This window comes from Maylandia zebra, linkage group LG13 (assembly GCF_041146795.1).
Source record: "Maylandia zebra isolate NMK-2024a linkage group LG13, Mzebra_GT3a, whole genome shotgun sequence".
In the NCBI taxonomy this organism is placed as follows: domain Eukaryota; kingdom Metazoa; phylum Chordata; class Actinopteri; order Cichliformes; family Cichlidae; genus Maylandia; species Maylandia zebra.
The window spans coordinates 31,226,721-31,249,763 of NC_135179.1; the positions used below are offsets into that span (position 1 = coordinate 31,226,721).

General features: G+C 40.8%; 1 protein-coding gene across 1 annotated transcript; it reads right to left on the reverse strand.

Moving 5' to 3' along the window:
* Positions 1–20,369: 20,369 nt before the first annotated feature.
* Positions 20,370–22,296, reverse strand: LOC112435711 (uncharacterized). Its single transcript, XM_076891989.1, has 3 exons — positions 21,537–22,296; positions 21,156–21,438; positions 20,370–21,023 (listed from the first exon to the last, which is right to left on the reverse strand). The coding sequence occupies exons 1-3, from the start codon at positions 21,797–21,799 to the stop codon at positions 20,370–20,372; spliced, it is 1,200 nt and encodes a 399-aa protein (XP_076748104.1). The 5' UTR covers positions 21,800–22,296.
* Between the last annotated feature and the right edge of the window lie 747 nt (positions 22,297–23,043).

A 23,043-nucleotide genomic window follows, 5' to 3' on the forward strand; every position in this document is an offset into this window, starting at 1 on the left:
GCCATTTATTTTTAGCTCAAAATGACAACATTAACACATAAAACAGGTCTCTTTCTTAAACAGAAGCCTGTCATGCTTAACTTTTGAGAATATAAGTAAATCTTTCTTTAAAAGAACTCTGTCCTGCTTAACTTAAAATAATAGAAAACAATAGAAAGAAAAATATCCTTGTAACAGTGCACATTTAGTGCATTTAGTACAATTGGCTTCAGTTGAGGTATTATTTCAGCTTTTCTAATGCTAATCAGCTGCTCCTGTTTGTAAACCCGCTTGTTCCCATGATTACGCATCATAACTCATCATCATTATTCATTTATGTATTACTTTTATGTATTAGTCATCAATTTGTTGTAATCATCTATCCTTGCAGTTGTTTATTACACAAAATAAATTATATTATCACACTTCTGGCCACATAGCGCTGATATTCACTGCACATGCCCATATTAACGTTTTCCAGCCAGGTGTTTTCCTTTTCCCATTCTTCCCTTTCTCTGAGGGGAACAAACATTGCTGCTCTAATGCTGGGCTCACACTGTGCGATTTTTGGCCCATTTTGAGCCGATTTTTGAGTGATCGGACCGATTTTGGCCTTCATCGTGCGTCGTGTAGTATACGTGGGGTAAAGAGAAGTGATTAACACCTCACGACCAGCTCCCGATCATCAATCGCTCGTGAGGGTGTCACCACAGCCGCTCACACTGCTCACGCGCAAACGTAAACGTTGGTGAAAAAGACGGCGCAGCACGGCTGTGCAGCGTGTGATCTGGACACAAGCGATGGAGGCACAACTTGTAGAACTTTGGAAAGCTCATCCGAGCCTTTTCGATGTGGCATCACAAAATTATCACGACCACAACAACCGTGAAAATAGTTGGATTTACACTGCTGCTCAATCACAGCTGCCTGATCAATGTTTTTCATTAGCAATTTAGCAAAGTTGATGGTAGTGGTGTGCGTGTCTGTGTGAATGAAAGACAGAGAGAGCGAGCGACAGATTTTCTGTTATAACCTTCATGTTATGGAGGCACAGTGTGAGCACTCAGGTCGCATCAGAGCATCGGGCGGTATAGTGTGAGACCTGCATCGTGACATACGAACTTCTAACCCCTGCGAGTCAATCGTGCAGTTTGAGCAGGAGCTGAATAACGTGACTGAAAAAAATCGCACAGTGTCTGCCCAGCTTTAGGTGTACTGTCGTCCGAGACTTGCACCGCAGTGTCGGCGTTTGTTTCCCTGTTGGCCATGCTTCTTGTTGTGGTCATCTGTTGTCTTCCGGTATTTTCTCCGCAAGCGACCTTTCCTCGACCAATGAGATGAGCGGTAATCTGAATTGTCATACTCGAATTGTCATAAGTGTGCTGTCAGCTCATTGGTCACAAAGCAGGAGAGGGGCTGGGAATTATGTTTTCAAACAAAGTGTTAATTCCATAAACATTTATAGACTACTTTTGATTCTCACTGTATTACGGGACAAAGTGCGTCCCTTATTAGCTCAATACGGGACGTGTACTTTTGTTTCGAAATACGGGACGATTCCGTATTTTAAGGGACGGTTGGCAACCCTACTCACAGGTATCCTCCACTTTAGCAAGGCGCTGGTCGAGCGTTTCGGCACTTTCCTCCAAAGATTCTAGGCGCTCACCATGGTTGTCCGATGCCTTCTGCAGTCCGTCCATCTTTTTATTCACGTCGTCAAAAAAGCTGGCTTTTAGTTCCGCCAGGAAAGCCGAACGATGCTCCGCTAGCAGTGCTGTTATGTTGGCTTTACTAACATTCACAGGAATGCTAGCAGCCACGCATTCTGTCGTTTTGCCAATCGACTTCGCAGGTGTAGGCAACATGACAGGGCATCAAATGTTCTGACGGCTTCACCAAACCACCAAGATATTTGCCTCAAAAAAAGATAAGTTAGGCGGGCTTGCCCAAATAACTAAAAGTTGCGGGAGCTAAGGGAAAGTGTGACTAACCCATGCTCGTCAAAACCGGAAGTCCAGAGTTACTGATTTAGATAAAACTGATTAATTACAGTTATCCTATCTTCATAAACAACTAAAACCAATAAAAGATTGTGATCACATACAAACTAAGGTTAATCTAAACACAGGATAAGTCAGAATTTACATGCAGCACTGTAAGGACTTCAGTGACTGCAGCTACTTGTGACTTTTTATTCTAGCACATTTAATGTACGAGACAGGAGAGATTATCAAGTTGTATTCTTCTGCCATGTACTCTATGAGTAACTGATAGAAACTCTCAGAACTCTCTGAAACTGAGAGAAGAGAAAGGAACCTTGAACCAGAGAAGCACATCACTGTGTCTGTGTGGGACGCTCATTTACTCTGTCACCACAGCAACCGATTCTATAGTGGAAGCCGGTCCCTGTGCGTCATGTATGTAATCACACATTTATGGAACACTGAATTAAAGGTAAAAGAGTGTGATCCCCATGACTCATATTTAATAAAGATTTATTCTCCTGTCTACCCTTTCACATGACAATCAACTCTCTAAGGATGGAAGGACTTCTTCAGAAATCTGATTTCATTGATTATAAAGACCTTGTAGAGAGAATCTATTTACTTTGCAGAGGTGAGCACAGTTTCATGTCAAAGCTTTCAGAAACTGAGAAAATAACACCAAAAAAGCCAGCAGAACTTGATCTGATTATATATGTAGCTATTGCACACAATTACTGTATTTTTCGGACTATGAGGCGCACCGGATTATCAGGCGCAATATCAATGAACAGGTCTATTTTCATACATAAGGCGCATTGGATTATAAGGTGCATTAAGCAAAACAAAACAGCCAGATAAGTCAAACTTCATTTAACTCATTCACAATAACTCTCAACATCACAGATCATCTTCTTGCTTCCTCCACTTCCATACCATTGATTCATTAATGTTTAATTGTCTCGCAGCTGCTTTATTCCCATGTTTTACTGCGTGACTGACAGCCTTGAGTTTGAAATCCTCTTTGTAAGCATGTCTCTTAACAGGTGCCATTTTGGGGTCCTTATACACACACAATAATTTTATGTTGAAGCACAGTACATATTACTCCGCGAGGCTCCTGACTACGGTAGCCATAATGCTCCAACAATCCATCAAGTGGTAAAATTACGATAATAAGTTGGGTAATAGCAGCAGTAGCCCCAAAAGCAGCAAGAAGACCTATATTGTGTTCTTATTCACAATAGGAAAAACACTGAATAAATCAGTGTGAATTAGCCCATTTCAGCATCACTCACTATAGCATGAGTCTAAAAATGTTATGCTGATTCATTCACACGAACTCTGTTGTTCCACCACCTGCAACCTCCTCCCTTTCCCTTTGCAAAACTGCATTACGATTTTAAGGTGCAACTGTTTGGTGTTTATGACTGAACTGTAGCTAAGGATCACATTACAGGGTACGTTATGGATTAAAGCTAGGTTAGAGGTATGACGGGTATCTGCAATTGAATTTACATTTCTTCCCTGTCAGTCAAGCACCTCGTCAAATCTGAGATCAAAAGGCATTATATGAAAACAAGGCACCATCTCACCTATTTAAGATAGAAAGCTCTAAAGATCAAGCTTCCTCTGGCCATGCCACCCTGCTAAGATCACTGCTGACACTTGTTATACTCATGAACAGAGGAAGATTGTAGAAGACAGTATAAGGCCATGTCATGTCTTTCCGAACAGGAGAACACAGGCTTTTGCCAGGTTTGTGGAGTAGGAAGTCAGAGGTCAGGCTCTGACTTGGCAGCATATAAATAAAATTCAGTGAAGTGAATTAAAGTAAACGTGATAAAAAATAGAAAATGAGGACCACTTACAAACTTGTATCCCAACAAAATGTGGATCTTGTTCACTTGCAAACTATTTAAAGCCTTATTTTGTGGTTCAAAGAGAAAGACAAAGATAGTTCACAGACAACATATCTAATATTGAAACGTATCCATTTTGCTGTTTGTAAGTTTTTTTTATTATACACCTATAAATTAGGCAATGGTGAAACAAAATACAGACACCTGATGAAACATCTAATACAGAACAAAGTAAGTTAGTAACATAATTTAGGATAAAATGAAGCATATACATACAGCCTTATCCTAACCCTACAATATACACAAGATTTGGAGCAGAATATGCTGCCTTCCAGACAACGTGTTTTTCAGAGAAGATCTTACTTGTCATAATAAAACAAACCACACTCAGCATCTATTATTGGTTGGCACTGTTGCCTCACACCACTAAGGTCCTGTATTTGAATCAGGGGACTTACTGACCAAGGCTTTTGTGTGTGAGAGAGAAATCTCAAATTTAGAAGCAGAACTCTAACGTTTATCATTAGCTGAGCTGATGAACTTCAAAATATAGCAGAAGACCTTCTCAGACTGTGGGACCAATGGAAAAATGTAATGAGATAAAAAGGATTTCATTTGATTAAAGAAATATGAAAGGCTATACAGGTATACCAGAGAAATAGAAGGCTAGAAATAAACAGGAAGGACGTAAGCCATAACGCCAGTGCTCAGTGGCTGATGGATCTAAGAGCACACCACAGCAACCTCCCTGAACAGAATCCAGTAAAAATCACAGTGGCAGACATCAAAGAAAGGTCTCCAGTATGAAATGTTGGACAATACCATGCCTCAAAATGGTTCACACCTACTGGCTGAAGAAGCTGACTGCACTCCATTAGCGTCTGGCAGTACAAATGAAGCAGCTGCTAGTTGATGAGGGACACCCACAATGGCTAACTGAAAGCCGGACTGTCCTGGTAACTAAGGACCCCCAGAAGGGACCTGTTCCATCCAACTACCAGCCAATAACCTGCCTCACTACCACATGGGAAGCTCCTGTCAGGCATCATAGCAGCTAAGATGAACAGGCACATGGCTCAATACATGACCGGGGCACAGAAAGGAATTGGCAAGAATACCAGAGGAGCAAAACACCAGGTACTGCTAGACAGAGCAGTCACTCCGAGGTTTTCACCCCAAGTCCACCACGTTAGAGCTGTATGCTAGGTGGAAGGAAGGAGGCCGGGGACTGGTGAGTGTTAGTACCAGAGTCCAGGATGAGACAACGAACATCCACAAGTACATCAGGAAGATGGCCCTAACTGACTGCGTGCTCAGTTAATACCTCAGAGAGCAGAAACCCAAGAAAGAGGCGGAAGAGGAGAAACTTCATGGAAGGCTAGGTCCCTGCACAGTATGGCTGACATCCAGAAATCCTACCAGTGGCTGGATAAAGCTGGATTAAAAGACAACAATCATGGCAGCACAGGAAGAAGCTCTGAGCACAAGATCTACAGAGGCTGGGGTCTATCACACCAGGCAAGACCCCCAGGTGCAGGCTGTGTAAAGATGCTCCTAAGATAATCCAGTACATAACAGCAGGGTGCACGATGCTAGCAGGGAGGGCATACATGGAACATCTAGGGTGGTCAAGAATGAGTGAGCAGAGATCCTGTGGTACTTCCAGACAAAATGGTGATGGCTAACAATCCGGACATAGTAGTGGGAGACAAGCTGAGGAAAACGGCCATAGTGATAGACGTAACGCTACCAAATGACAGCAACATCAGGAAGAAGGAACACGAGAAGTTGGAGAAGAAGAGACGAGCTCAAGAAGATGTGGAGGATGAAGGTAACGGTGGTCCCAGTGGTAACTGAAGCGCTCAGTGCAGTTACTTTCAAGATAGGCGAGTGGCTCCAGCAGTCCCAGGAACAACATCCAAGAACTCTGTCCAGAAAACCACAGGCCTAGGAAAAGCTGAGATATTGCGCAGGACCTTCAAGCTCCCAGGCCTCTGGTAAAGGACTTGAGCTTGAAGGACAGACCACCCACAGGGGCAAGGAGGGAATGTAAACCTAAATATTTTATTGCTACAACATAGACATAATAATGAATGTGGTGATGTGAAAATGACCTTTCAATAATCTGTACCACTGTAGTCTGTTAACCAGGAAATTGGTATATGCAGGTCAGACAGCTAGCAGTCTTTTCTTTAGCAACTCAAATCAGAGGCTAACGTTAGCAGGAACATCTGGGACTAAAACTGGTATTAGTGCAACTTTTCCTGAAACCCTTCAAAGTCTAAAGTAGAGGCAACTGTAAAACATAAGTCTTATTAGAGTCCTAAAATTATTCCCTCCTGTCTATACCTTAGCAGAAACATGAAGTTTTAACTTTTCTTACTGACTTTAGCTCATTAGCTAGCTAGCAGTCACAGCTGTATGAAACCCAGAGAGAAGATGACAGCTAACTATTGTATGGCCTATATAATAGACCAAAACTGCGGTACCAGAGCAAAAAAATAATTTAGTATTCACTAAAATGGAAAACTTAAGCCATATTAAACCTAAATCATTTGATTTTCAAAATGAGTCAGCAAAATATTCCTGAATTATCTGGTTACAGCAGACACCGGTTAACAAAAAATTAACAAGTGTTTCTAAATAAAAACAATGAGTCTAATGTGTTCAAAATAAACACATTATTTTAATCAAAGCTTTAATAATTACCACAGAAATGTTAAGGCAGTTTCTCCAGCTCCAGAGTCTAAAATCCACATGAAGACTGTCAGAATTACTTTTCCCTCCTTTTGGGATTCTTGGTCCCACAATGCATTGCATTAGAAATATTAGAATAAGGAAAAACAGCTGTAGATAACTTATGGAAAGTTCCATTTGCATTTATACAGTACATGTACTGCATTTTTATTGATTTTTTTTTTTACAGTGCAAAATACATCTGCAGAAGGAATTATGCTGAAGAATATTTGACTTTCTCATTAAGGAATCGCTGTCTTTACTTTCTTTACTGAAATAGCCAATCAACAAATAATTTGAGCTGTTTTAATTACCATAAATAAACAGCATTACTGCTAGGAGAATGCAGTCCTCATACTGCATTGAGAATCATAACCCATCAGACTAGAATTCACTGCTAATCTATGAATTTGTGTTGGACAAAAAGGGGAATTTAATCTTGCAACAAAAAGAGCATCAATGATGACTTATGGAGAATGGGGTCCTAATTTTCAGAAACTGTGCCACCATCAGGCATGAATAAATTGGTAAGAATCAACTGGATAACCAAGGCATAAACTCCATTTGGCAGAATTTACGCAATTATAGAAACCTCACTTGGCCGACAGAAAATGTATTCAGGATGGGGGAATTTAATCACAGAGGGCAGGTTGCCGGGAGGGGGGGGGGGGGGGCTTTATGTGTAAAACTGGGCTTTCTTTCTCATTTGCTCACACACACACACACACACACACACACACAGACACACACACAAACAAACAAAACTGCACAAATTGCAGATGATCTTATGTGAACCACGGGAAATTGCAAGTGACATGCTCATTTCAGAGCATCACTGAGACTGGCATCTCAGTCAAAGAGCATGAACTGTCAGAAATGCCTCTACTGACTTCACTAAATGAAATGTATGAGGAAAAAAAATCTGCACTATGGCTTGAAAAGAAGGATCTTCTGACAATCTTCCTCCTTCTTTGTCACTGTTCTTACCTAATAAGTTGTCTTTTTTCCTCTCTTACTGCCTCTGATGCACATGCAGGCCTGTTTCACCACGTGTCCATGTGTGCGGTGTGTGTATGTGTGTCCTCTCGAAAACAGTGGAGTCTGATAGGAGAAGTCAGTGTCACCCCTGAGGGGAGATGCCTGCTAATAGAGTTTGCTCGGTGGAGGAGAGTGCTCTAAGAATGCAATGTTGATGTATTCAGCTTTCTGTGTGGTTTGAGGTGGGGGTGGTAGGGCAGAAATGTGCACAGCTCCTAATGGTCCATCAAACCGGCAAGCTCTTATACAGCTCTGTCTGAGGCTCTTTTTTTCCCTATCCACTACGAAACACCCACAGGTCTTTTATGTTTGCATTCTACATAAATGAGAAGGAAATTAACTCCACCACCTGTTTACCTTTTATTGGTTCACTTGATTATTTGCTTCCACTACAACAAACAGTTCAGTATAATTTACATCTTTTTAATTAATATTGTACCACTTCACAATAACAGTCATCTAAAGGTGCTTTTTTGTGAGATAGAGAGGGAGCCAGTGATGACCTATTGAACAAGCACTTAGCAAGTTTGGGGAGAAGGAACTCTATTTTTTAAATCAAGAGACACAACCAAGCTCACAGAGAGCTATCTACCACAATCAGTTGAGAGGTTAACAGAGATTACTTTCAGCTCAAACAACGTGATCAGTGTGGCTTTTCTCCCAGATGTTGTAATAATGTTTAACACACAGGCATCCACAACGAAAATAATTTAAAAGTTTACCAGAATCAAAGGTTAGCTGTAAGCTAGCTAATCATGTTCCAGCTGAAGCATTGCACGGTACTCCTATAACTTCCCCTTGTCTGACAGTCAGATCAAGAAATGTTCTTTATCCACATACACAGTACTTTAACACCACAATGTAACAACCTGTCAAGAAGTTGATTCATTTCCAAAACCTATAAAGCTACTCTGACTTATTATCGTTTGTCATTTGTTTGGAGGGGGAAGAATGCTGAGTTGCATCCTGTATTAAGGATGAATGTGGCCATTTATCGTGGGATTTTGGGCAAAAACCTCCTTCCATCACTGGCCTGATCTTCCAGCATGATAATGATTCCAAACACACCACACGGGCAACGAAGGAGTGGCTACATGAAAAGCATTTCAGCGTTGTGGAGTGGCCTAGCCAGTCTCTCCAGACCTCAATCCAATAGAGAATCTGTGGAAGGGCCACTGAAGGGAAGCCCATATAGGAGAAATATGCCCTTCTTTCTAGTCACTGTCAGTCCTCTTGCCTCATCATTTTGGGTCAAATGAAGGGTTTTCAGAGAGTTTTTAGTACATACTAATAATACCGGATTATAGTATTCCAGTCTAGAAGTAATAAATGCATGAAATACTTTTTCAGTGTCACTCGGAGACAGGATGTTTCTAATTTTAGAGATATTGAGCAAATGAAAGAAAGCAGTCCTACATCTTTGTTAAATATGTGCAATGAAGGACACATCCTGGTCAAAAAGAACTCCAAGGGAATAAGTTGTTTTTTGGGGTTGCTCTTAACATCCTAACAGCCCAAAGCAATCTGGTCATTTTCCATTGACCTCTGCTGCCCACTGCATATATCCTTTTTTGGCCGATCTGAGTAAACTCTAGAAGTGGTTGTACAGGAGAAATCCCAGTCAATCAGCAGATTCTGAAATAGTTTATTGTCTGTTCTCACTCTAATGGCACCATAATTTGCAGAATGAATTTACTTTTGTACCAAATCACAATATAAAGTAAAAAAAAAAAAATCCAACAAAGTCAGGAAAACTCCCTGTCTTTACAGAGAAAGGGAGGTGAGGCCTGTTTTCTATAAAACCTAAATCTTTTTGGAACCACAGGAGTCACCCCCTGCTGGTCATTAAAAAGAATGGTGTCTTAAAGCATTGCAACATTGGATCAACATTTGCACTTTAAAGCTACTGGGGAACATTGGAACCAAGGTTGAATGGCATTGCTGTAATTGTCTCCTTTAAATGCCCTGGGGCAGAAATTATTAGAGGAGATAAAACCAAATTTTTTGCAATAGCGGGCATTTTGTTTACTTGGTTTACGTTGCCATATTGAATGATGTCCCACAGTCTGCTCATGAGGAACTTGGAATACATACATTTGGACATGTATACGGTGTACATCCCTGCAATAGACTGGCGACCTGTCCAGGGTGTACCCCGCCTCTCGCCCTATGACAGCTGGGATAGGCTCCAGCATCCCCCGCGACCCTGAAAAGGATAAGCGGAAGCGAATGGATGGATGGATGGATGGATGGATACGGTGTACATTTTAGGACATCCTCAGGTCTCACACCAAACATGTATTAAAGTTCAAATGTCAGGAATATTTAAGTTACAAGCTGCTGATAAGAAATATAGATCTGGGGGCAATGTGATCTAAATATTTAATTCAATTCAATTTTATTTATACAGCGCCAAATCACAACAACAGTTGGCTCAAAGCACTTTATATTGTAAGGTAGACCCTACAATCAAAGGAAAGTACTGTCAGGATTGCACCTTGCCTGACAACAGTTAGACAGTCTTTGCCTAATCTGCTAATTTGTCTGACAATATTGGGTAATGCATACAACCTATTTCAGTTCACTGAGTTAGTGATGGGATTTCCGGCTCGGCTCTTCAGGTTGTTTTGTTGCTTTAATTAATTTATTATTAACAATAATATAAAATTATGCTTAGGCTGCTGCCCCCGCGACCCGGCCCCGGACAAAGCGGATGAAAATGGATGGATGGATAAAATTATGCACATAAGGAATTACTAATGTAAAAACAAAACGTGGTTTTATTTATATATGTTTATATATAAATATATACGGTGGCCCCTAGAGACAAAGCACGTACAAACTCCAAAACACATTTCTAGCGTTAACTGAACTTCCAAAACAGAGCTACCTAGATCACTTAAATTACACAATTGAAAGCATATGTGTATTGTTTGTGTATTTGTACACAAGCACTCATATACATTCAAATAATTTAAAAAAAATGTTCATTTACCTGTTACTACCACACACCAAATCCGGTCGTTGGTACTTCCTGGCTTGTGTATCCACTAGGTAAGAAAAGCTCAACACTGTGCCTAGCATCCTGGAGCACTTCTGTTGTGTTTTGGTGTTTGTACGTGCTTCAGGGTTTGTACGTGCTTTGTCTCTAGCGGCCACCATAAATATACTTTTGTTTATTCACTCCACATAAAATGTAATAAATAAATCATATAATACAAAAAACAACTATTTACATTTCAACTTTTAACTATTTAAATTTTCAGCTTTTTCCTTTTAAACAAATTTAAAGTGAAACAACACAAAACACTGCAAACCACAACACAATTAAATATAAATTAAAATATGAAAACAAAAAGAAGATGCACATTCTCTGTCATATGGGCCTGCATGAATAAACTTTCTGAATCCTTTATCATCCGCAACTGAAAATAGTTGTGGATGTTTACTATACCTTTCTAATGTGACGTTGTTGTCCCTGGCTCTCTTTCCCTCCCGCTCTGTTCCTGTGATACTGAGTGTAACTACTGCCCCTTCCCCCTCTTCCCAGCGCAAAGCACAAGGCTCGCGTGCGGAGTGAAGCGGGAAAAAAGTGCGAGAGAGAGATGGTGAGAGAAAGAAAGAAAAAACCCACGGCTTGTGTCGTTCACTTCAAAGAGTCGGCTCTAAGAGCCGTTTCATTCGCGACCGACACATCACTACACTGAGTCACGCTGTCAATTGATGTGCTTTTGAGGCATTTTTTTTCCATCCAGCTTGTTTATGAGCTGGAGGTGTATCATGGTGTTGCACAATGTGTCTCCTCTAATCTGAGAGCCTACTGTTTGATAATCTGCCGTCAACCCAATCTTCCCAAAATAACAGATTATGATTCTAAAAGTCATGGCCACAGATCATCTCACATCTCTATTTATAGCCTTTTGCATCATCCCACCATGTCTTCTGTTCTCCAGCTATTTTTAACCACGTCTCCTTCACCAGTGGGATAAAGATAATCCATTTCTCAGCGAGTATTTGTTTAAGCTTCAGGTCAACATCTTTTGCGATTTTAAAGGGAAGCAAAAATGAATAAATGAAGTCATATCTAATGCATTTTTATTCAATTAAAACAACGTATATTCAAATTTTACTTTGATGACGTAATTTAAATTCATTTTTAGTGAGAGTAGGATGACCCAAGGACAACATGAAGCCCCAACAAAAATTTGCCTTTGACCAGGCCAGTGTACTTCCAGTGCTGCTGCAAAGTCCAGGAAGGGATGTGTCAGTAAGCTCATGTGGTGTCAAATCTTTGTCAAGTCAAACATGCAGATCATCATGAATGAAATTTCCATAGAGGATCGGTCAAGAACTGGGGTAGGATTGGTGTGACAGAAAAGGAAGCACCTGCATGATGGAATTGTGAATACTGTGCATTAATATTTCTGGATTGGTTTTAGATAATAGATAATTCTCTTCATCAAAGCTTTGAGCTCAGTTTGGGCTTATAATCCTGCTGATTCAATGAGATCCTGAGCAGCAGCTGAAGGAAGAACATTTGAATAATGAATGAAAAGCTCTTATCTGTTGGAAGATGAAGTCACTTAAGACAATGCAAAATGCATCTGATAGGTAGGCTAGTTGCATAGTGTAGTGAATTTAGAAAGGTAAATAACTAGTAAAAGAAAGAATGAATATTGAATATTCATTGATTATTTATTTATTATATATTTAGTTATACAATCCAGTGTATAGATTTTAGACAACAGATAAAATCTAACTTAGCAATTGCCAACTAATATAAACCTGAATGTTGGCAGGTATGCCAAGACACTCACCTCCCAACCAATGATCTGTAATTTTTGAGTAATATGGTAAAACCTCAGCATGCATGTATACCTGTGAATTGAAAATAAAGTCTTTTTTAAATTCAGTTAGTAGCAAAATACTCCACTGATTAATGAACCAGTCTCACAACAGTGAATCAATTGTATATGTGTGTACAGTTGTGCTACAATTACATTTCTATATTGTAGTTCTTCGTATGTCAACTGAAAACATCTAGTTATACACTTGGGGTGCTTCTGCTGAAAATACATAATAGACGGAGAGAAAACTATAGTATGCATCACTGTGTTCATTTTTGATTCACCTCATACCAACTGCAGCACCCTGTCTTGTACTACATCCCAAAAGGCAGCCAAGTATTTGGACTCATTTGAACAAGACCCAGTACTAATATACTTTTTCACTACTGTGGAAAAAGTATTTACCCCCTTCATTTTTCTATATATATTTGTCACACTCACAAGTTGTAGATCATCAAAAAATAAATACATTTTAGGCAAAGATAACTGAAATAAATATAAAATGGCATTTTGAAATGATAATTTCATTTATAAAGGACAAAAAGCTGTCCAAACCCACCTGATCTATGTGAAAAAGTAATCTAATCTACGATTTAAGAAAACTCAAGAACAGAAGAAAAATGTCGTGGATTAAAAAGCCATTTCTAAAGCTTTGGGACTCCAACAAACCAAGTGAGAGCTTTCTCAGAATTGCTAATCCAAATTACTGCAAGAACACATGAACGACTCATCCAGGAGGTCACAAAAGAAGCCGGACCATCATCTTAACAACTGCGAGACACAGTGAAGATCTTGATGACAATCAGTTCATGTCTTTTTCAATTCAATTCAGTTTTACTTATACAGCACCAAACCACAACTGCAGTTGCCTCGAGGCGCTTTATATTGTAAGGTAGACCCTACAATAGCACATACAGAGAAAAAAAACCAACAATCATATGACCCCCTATGTCTTGATGCATGCACAATCATCCAGGTAAGTAAATCTCCAAAAGTTGATTCTGTTCATCCGGACGTAGCGTTTTGTGGGAGAAACGTTTCTCACTCATCCAAGCAATGTTCCCTCTAAGCTGCGCACCTGCGCAATTGCGCACTGCTGGCATGGTCTCTGCGCACAGAAAAAAAATCTAACCTGAATTGAAATTAACATTAATACTTTAACAATTCTGTTTTGCAGTGTTAGTCAGTAAGTGGCTGGCTGCTATGGGATTAGAACAATCCCACCTTATCCCATAGCCCAGCCAATAATGCGATTCACATTCGTATAGACGCAGCTAATCAACGTCGTTGACAGGCTATGACAGCATCCTTATGTGCCGACACCGGTGTTTTAGCTAGCAAAGTGGCGTGGCTGATGTGGAATGAAGCCACGTTAATGACAACGTGAACAACCATTGGAGATGTGAGCAGGACAGACGGAACAATCGACGGAAAAAGTGTGGACTTTATACCAGTTTTGATTTTGTGTTGATCGGCCACGTAAAACCAGAGTTATGATAAAAATATCTGCAATGTTTGTTTTTCTTTCTGAATACTATCGTTGTTTATATTTACTGAGGGAAGAAATGGTAAAAACTGCGTTTTATAAGGAAAACGCTTGAAAGCGCTCTCTGCCTGTGAGCAAAACCAAAACCAAAAAAACCCCACTCTTTCCTATTGCTGGAAAAATGTACCATGTCGAACAAACAAAAAATGATATGGCAACAAGGCATTTACTTGTTTAGGAAGGGGGAAGTTTTAGGAGTGACGGCGATGTTTTGAGATGTGAGAGATTTGCGACATAGCGCAAATCGTGTGTAGTTAGTGTGTAGTGTAGTCAATAGTTTTGTTGTGTGCGTCAGAGCAATGAGGCGACTGCTGAATATTACAGGTGTTACAGCAGTGATACATCTCCTGTTGTTAGGCCTGCAGGTATCAGGCTGTTGTTCTCCTTTATCTCATAGTGGCCAGAAATTACTTTTTGGAGTGGCAGAAATAATTTGTGTGGCATCAGATTTGATGCAGAACAGCTGATTGTTCTGTAAATAGTTTGAAATGTTTATTTAAAAAACCACCTTGGCTGCATTTTTAGGTAAACAGCTGCAAAAAACGTTGTTGTTTGCATAACTCAGTTACTTTTTTGAAGAAGTAACTATATAATTAATTGCCCAACAATATGCTGTATTTTGCAGACAGAGTGACAGGACTCTCTCCCAGACCACAGACTCATAATACAAGTCAGAGCTTTATATTAAAAAAAAGAAAGTTGTGTTTTCAAAATTGGAGTTCAAGTTATTTTTACTTCCAATAGTGTTAACATACTACACAAGGTCATGAACAAGATTTTTTTTTAATTTTCATTGTAAGTGGGCTAAAGCAGTTAATTAAAAGTAGTCTAACATAAATGTAAATGCTGTCATTTGATTATTTTAATAAACCATGTAACTTGGGTGGATTCGATGCTGGCGTGACCACAGTGCACACGTTTAATGTTGCTCACAGTGGTCCAAGGGGCCGCTCAGGGAGTTTGTGTGTTTGCTCAGACACATGAAAAATTAGAGGGAACATTGCATCCAAGAGACATCAGGTCAGTCTAAGGTCAGTCTAAGCTGCAGGACTGCGGGTCCCAAGAAGTCACTTGGATGAGTGACGAAACGTTTCTCCCACAAAACACTATGTGCGGATGAACAGAATCAACTTTTGGAGACCCCCTATGAGCAAGCACTTTGGCGACAGTCGGAAGGAAAAACTTTTAACAGGAAGAAACCTCTGGTAGAACCAGGCTCAGGGAGCATGGGCCATTTCCTGGGGTGAGAGAAGGAAGACAGGATAAAAGCTGTGGAAGAGAGAGAGAGATTAATAATAAGTGTGATTCCCCACAGCACCCTATTGCAGCATAACTAAGGGAGGATTCAGGGTCACCTGGTCCAGCCCTAACTATATGCTTTAGCAAAAAGGAAAGTTTGAAGCCTAATCTTGAAAGTAGAGATAGTGTCTGTCTCCCGAATCCAAACTGGAAGCTGGTTCCACAGAAGAGGGGCCTGAAAACTGAAGGCTCTGCCTCCCATTCTACTTTTAAATATTCGAGGAACAACAACTAAGCCTGCAGTGGAGAGCGAAGTTCTCTAATGGGGTGATATGGTACTATAAGGTCAGTAAGATAAGATGGGGCCTGATTATTTAAGACCTTGTATGTGAGGAGCAGGACTTTGAATTCCATCCATCCATCTTCATCCGCTTTATCCGGGGCCGGGTCGTGGGGGCAGCAGCCTAAGCAGAGAAGCCCAGACCTCCCTCTTCCCAGCCACCTCCTCCAGCTTATCCGGGGGAAGACCAAAGCCTTCCCAGGCCAGCCGAGAGATATAATCTCTCCAGCGTGTCCTGGGTCTGCCCCGGGGCCTCCTCCCAGTGGGACATGCCCGGAACACCAACCCCAGGAGGCGCCCAGGGGGCATCCTTGTCAGAATCAGAATCAGAATCGTGTTTATTGGCCAAGTATATGTGCAGACACATACAGGGAATTTGGTTCCGGTAGATGATGGCTCTCAAGCACAGCAATGTAAATCACACACACACACACACACACACACACACACACACACACACACACACACACACGTGTCTATATATACACATTACACATACATACACAAAGCTGTTTAAACCAACTATAAATAACGAATCTAACTTATATACATAAAATACAGAAATGCCAGATGTCAGATGCCCGAACCACCTCAGCTGGCTCCTTTCGATATGGAGGAGCAGCGGCTCTACTCTGAGCCCCTCCCGGATGGCCAAACTTCTCACCCTATCTCTAAGGGAGAGGCCACCCTTCGGAGGAAGCTCATTTCTGCCGCTTGTATCCGCGATCTCGTTCTTTCGGTCACTACCCACAGCTCGTGGCCATAGGTGAGGGTAGGGACGTAGATCGACCCGGTAAATTGAGAGCTTCACTTTTACACTCAGCTCCCTCTTCACCACGACAGACCGGTGCAGCGTCCGCATCACTGCAGCCGCCGCACGAATCCGTCTGTCGATCTCCGGCTCCCTTCTCCCATCACTCGCGAACAAGACCCCGAGATACTCGAACTCCTCCACTTGGGGCAGGAACTCATCCCCGACCCGGAGTGGGCTCTCCACCCTTTTCCGGCTGAGAACCATGGCCTCAGATTTGGAGGTGCTGATCCTCATTCCCGCTGCTTCACACTCGGCTGCGAACCGTTCCAGTGCAAGCTGGAGGCCCTCACCCGATGAAGCCAACAGAACCACATCATCCGCGAAAAGCAGAGATGAGATTCTGAGGCCACCGAAGTGAAAGCCCTCCGCCACTTGGCTGCGCCTAGAAATCCTGTCCATAAAAATTATTGTCTGGCCCATTGCTACGGGCCATTCGATCCCTATACAACCGTTGCAAGAGCTTGGTTTGCATTGCCAGCAACAAGTCGGACTCGTTCCCGGTGGGTGATGGGCTCCGCCAGGCTGCCCTTTGTCTCCGGTTCTGTTCATAATTTTATGGATTTTGAATTCAATTCTGGATTTAACAGGGAGCCAATGAAGGGAAGCGGCTATAGGAGACATATGTAATATGTGTATATAAATAAAATTGAATTGAATTGAATTGAAATATGCTCTCAAAAATGTAAAGCAATTTTGGAAAGAGTGAAAGAGAGTGTATTTGAGAAAGTGTTCTACTTATAGCTTGTCCTCCTGCTGCACTTTGGCTTGTTTTGTTGCAATCGATTTTGCATACTGTCAGTGTCACGGTGTGATGTGGAGAAGATGAGGGTCATCCAGACAGATTGGCCTGACAGTAAATAAGCTCCTTTATTCAAACAAGCACCCTCATCCTCCTGCTTTTGTTTGGACTGCATCCTCTCATCCAGGTGTCCCCTCCAGATGGAAGAGCTCAGATTGCTCTCCCAGACACACACACACACACACACACACACACACACACACACACACACACACACAGCCCCCTCTGGAAAGTGCTCTTGCAAATATATTTTAGGTTTGTTTAATGAACTGGACAGGACAATTAGAATATCTGCATATTTAATTCTGTTTCGCCAATTTAAGAACCCATATTTAGTTACAATTTTACAACAATGATAGGAATTTGGATGTTTTTTCTAATGGCCTGCTTATAGTATGAGCCTTTTCTTTTTCTATTTTAGTTTTACTGTTTTTGCATTTACAGAGTTTATTCTGTATTTTCAGAGTTTATTCTGTTAAGTTTGAGCATGTCTGTACCTCGTTTCAGTTGGTTTTTACTTCTTTTACTTTAGTAGTTCTTTGTCTCTTGTGTTTTACCTTTAGTTTTATTTCCCTCTTGTCTGATTGTCATTACAGTTTTTTACAGATGCTAGGACACATTTCCCAATACTTAGGTCACTTTTGCAAAACACTTCACACAATCCTCCTAACTGACCTTCAGCTTGGCAAAGCAGTTCATTTCACATTCAAAATGCACTACAACTACCAAAACACTTCATTCAGGTCTCAAATAACCTCATTCTTCCAGAACACTAGCAAAGGTTGACAGCCGACAAACACACTTTGTCACCCACAAAACAATGACCTAAAAAACACTAACAACATGTAGCATTACACAGTGTTTTCTTGTGTAAAACAAGGACACATCTCTGTTTAGAATTTCAATATATGTTACTGGAATGAATCAGACATCATGCAGAATTCGTTAATATTTGTTTCTGTATTTTTATTGTTTTTGCACTAAGTAATCCCAAAATACAAGAATTTGTATACACACCATCCACTGATACACATACAATAGTAATGCTAATCTACTCGGTCTTCTCCATTTGGCCACAGGTTCTCATCCACATCACATCTTATGTCATCTAGGGCGATACACCTAGGAAAGAATCTTCTGGCTGCCAGAATTGAAGGAGTTGAAAAATTGAAGGAGTAACACCTGTGCAGATGTTCATCTACAATGAGAATAAGCTGTGGCTGGTTAAACTGCATTTTTAGATTTAAAATATGTTTCAATAAAATATTGCTGTTGGATTTTGCTGTCTTTTTACAGTTTTTTCTGAATGCTTAAACCCTAACTGTGATTCCTGTAGCACAATCTCTAAAACTATTCAGACTTATAGCAAAACCACTCACTGAGTTTGCAAAACTAAAAGCACAAAAACTGCTTTGCACTCAGTTTGCAATTTTGTAACACACGCTTTGCAAAACTGTAGGCACAATTCACTGCACAACACTCAATTACCAAATTTCCAACACACTCCTAGCAAAAGTATACACATGTATGGCTATCATTAACACTAACTTGCCAACTGTCTGGCACACTTTCACATGTGAAAACTTCTTTAGATAATTAGTTCACTTTGCAATCAGCCTAAGCACTATAATACAGGTAAGCTGTGTGTGCGGAGTACAATGGAGGGAGCAGAAAGAGTGAGAAGAAGAGGAGGCCGAGGAAGAGGACGTGGAGGTGAAGAAGTAGGATGAAGAGGACGACAAGGAGGAGCAAGAGGAAGACGAGGAGGGGGGATAGGAAGAAGAGGAGGGGGGAGAGGCAGATGAGGAGGGGGGATAGGAAGATGAGGAGGGGGGAGAGGCAGATGAGGAGGGGGGAGAGGAAGGGTAAGAAGAGTAAGAAAGAGAATTACTGATGACATCAGAGCTACAATAGTGGACCATGTCATCAACTGTGGAATGACCCTGAGGGTAGCTGGCCAACGGGTCCAGCCTAACTCGAGCCGCTACACTGTAGCAAGCACCATAAGGACATCTTGAAATGAGAATCGGTGAGTACAGTCACTTTGCACAAAGATTTGTAGCACTGCCATATGCCAATGAGAAACACACCAATACCATTGATGTAAAAATACTGAAATTGTTACTTTACAGAATTGCTAGATGACCAGATGCTGGGGCAGAGGCAGCATGTTCACTGCAGACCAAGTAACCCATATAGTCATTATGGCGACTGCAAATAATCCTATACTTGGAAATAAACACTTGTGTTTGTTTTGATGTGTGTGAATAAACACCAGTACTTGAAGTTTGGATCCCTCTATGCTTATGGATCTATGACAGAAGTATGAGCTCAAACTGACATAGCCTACCTTGTGCACAGAGAAAGCAAAAGCCAGATGTGTTTTGTATTCATACCATCAGTGTGCAGTTGGCGCATTGTGTGCTTAGTAGATGATGGCTTGTGTGTACTGTTTGATACGGAAACACCATTTTTACGAAGGTGTGAAGAGTTACAGTTTTTTTCAATCGCTAACAAGCGCCTACCCATACTTCAGATACTTTTTCTAAACTCTTAACACAGACTCACACCTACAAAACACAATTGGCCAAATGGATAATTTCCTTCTCAAAAATACATTTTGTTAAATATATACTAACTCTTCATTTCAAAATAGAACACATCTTTCTCTGCACACACTAACTGTACAAAAACACTATAAATCTGACTCAAAATGAAATTAGTCTGTCAAAGAATAACACTTGTTTTCACTCCACAAGGTACATGCAGTCAATCAAAGTACACCAGGTTTCAAAATACTGGCTATTATTGACATTACAAAAACTGCATAGACTTTTATGTTTCAGTTTTACAGGTATTTGCATGCGAAACATGCAATCCACCATTTTGACACCAGAAATGTCTTGGTTGGTAACTGTATGTCCACATGTACAGTAATGTTCACATTCAAAAGCATTCCAGTAAAAAGCAAACAAGTTTTTGTTTCTTTACTGTTTACCACAGGAGGTACAGTAGAAACACAGTATGATAGGACAGAGAAAGTTTTACAGTATTGCTTACAGTGAACAAAATATCCATGAAACACACAAGAGCATTCTGAACAAAAAAACAACAGCAAAAAGCCAAGATAAAAAAAAAAAGGGGGGGGGGGGGGGGGGGGGGCTAAAAAAAGGCAAAAAAGTTGCATCTAATCTCTGCGATCTTCAGGGTTAGGCCACATGTTTTCATCAACATCACATCTGATGTTATCCAAGTCGATACACCTGGGATAAAACCGCCTGGTATGTCGGATCCACCCTTGGCAATCGTCAACTGTGATGTCCCTGGAGCCAGCATCCATGGCTTCAAGGAGGGACATCTGGTCATGTGGCTGATGGTCATAAACCTTCCACCTCCATGCAGAAAAAAACTCCTCTATGGGGTTGAGGAAAGGTGAATAGGGTGGAAGGAAGAGACTTACCAGTCTTGGGTGGACTTCAAACCATGTTGTTATTGCTTGCAAGTGATGGAAAGCCACATTGTCCCAGGTAATTACAAAGGTCCTCATGTTTTCACCCTCCTGACCCTGCTCTGGAACCAGGCGCTGGTGGAGATCATTGAGAAAGGCAAGCAAGCGCTCTGTATTATAGGGTCCAACCTGACATCTGTGAAGGAGTAATCCTGCATTTGCAATTGCTGCACACATGGTAATGTTTGCCCCTCTCTGTCCTGGCACATCAACTGTGGCCCTTTTTCCAATTACATTTCGTCCACGTCGACGCCTTTTGGCCAGATTGAATCCTGCCTCATCGATGTATATGAATTCATGAGGGGCCTGGTTGGCCTCCAATTCCATAACTCTCTGAAACAAAGTTTATGTAAGTCATGTTATTACTGTATACCATACTGTACTGTAACCTAGTATTGTGTAGGTTACCTACTTGCAAAGTGCAAAGCTTATAGAACTGGACATTGGATTGAATATACACTATACCTGGACATATTGTCGTCGTAGCTCCTTGACCCTCTCACTGTTCCTCTCAAAGGGAACAGTGTAGAGCTGCTTCATCCGCACTCTGTGTTTGGACAATGTCCGCGTAATGGTTGTGAGGCTGATTCTATCGATATTGTCAAATATCTCATGGTCCGCCACAATTCTAGTTTGAATTTCACGCAGTTTTATTGCATTATTTGCAGTAACCATTTCTACAATGGCAAGCTCCTGATCATTACTGAGGAGCTTTCCTCTTCCCCCAGAGGGTGGAAGACGTTGCATTCTTTAGAAAGACAAAAAATTCAACATATGCATTACTGTATGACCATATTGACATGTCAAGTGAGAATAGAAACAATCCATGTAAAATGCAATACTTACCTGTTGGTTTGTTGAAAGATGCGTATAATGGAGGCAACCGTTGACCGCCTCAAATTGGGCTGCACTCTTTCACCAGCCTCTCTTAGTGAAAGACCATGGTTGATTACATGGTCAATGATAGTGGCACGAATTTCATCACTGACTACTGTTCTTGCAGCCCTTGGAATGCCACCACCACGCATTCTTACACCTCTACCTTGCCCTCTCCTTGGGCCTGCTCTTCTCCCTGGGCCCCTTGCTCTTACTCTTCCTCGACCAGACATTACAGTGTTTGTCTTTTTTTTGTTTCCAAAAACATCACTCCTCAAGGTCTTGCCTTATAAACCCCACTGAGTCTAAGCCAGAATGGAAGAAGCTGTGGTTGGCCCAATTTACCCAACATAAATAAGCTGTGTCTCAATTATTCAGTTGTTTGTTTATTATCAGCTGAGATATATTTTTGATATTGATATTGTTTTTGTACTGATATCATTGCAGAAGCAGAGGCTTTTATACTGTATCTAAGGTTTGGAATATTGTTTTTGCTATTGTGGGATGTTGTGTGTTAACATTCGTAGATACTACAAAAACAGTCCATAATTTTGTTGGGAGGTATAGCTTGTCTGTTAAGAAAATGTAAGCATTGTGGAAATGTGTTCACTGACTGCATATTGGGTGAACACGACATGAAATGTGTGAATGGTATGGCCACAACAGACCGATCCTGTGCTAATTGTGTTTAGAGTTTTGCAAATGTGACAACTGTTTGGACAAACGCTTGTTAGCGACTGAAAAAAACTGTAATCTAGCTGTGTTTGCTTTTGCAAGAGAACTACAATGTTTTGATTATTGGGTGACAGGTTTTCTTATTTGTGTGAAGAGTTTTGCAAAATTAGCCAATAGTTACAAAAAATGTGCTTAAGCAATCAGAAAAAACTGTAAGTTTTGCATTGTGTTATTGTTTTGGCCATAAGTTTAACAGTTTTGAAAACAGTATGTAAGCACATGCAAAATGTCCTGTACGTACAAAGATTTTTGGCAGTTGTTGTGTCTGAGTGAGAAGATAATTCATGAAATTTGAGAGATGTAGTCATTGAATGCATTTTGTGCCAAAACAATGATAACTGGTCCTCAGTTTAGCCCACATAGACTTCTGTTGTGCTCACTGTGTGAGGAGTTTTGCAAAAGTGACCTAAGTATTGAGAAATGTGTCCTAGCGTCTGTAAAAAAAACTGTAATTGCCATCAACAGTGTGATTAGCCTCATCTGTCTCAATGTCACCACTGATTTCACTCCCACTTCCACTCCAGTAATAAAGAATAATTTTACAAGAGCTACTATCTGTTTCTTAAATTTGAAATGTGTCTCCTTTTTCTGCACTAATATTATTATATTTGTATAGTTATACACTAATATATTCTATCTTGCTTCTTGATGCACCAAAGTTGCTTTCAAGATGGCAGCTGACTACACGTGGTCACAGACCAGGTCCCTGGATTCAAAGCGACTATTTCAATGTAATGCCAAA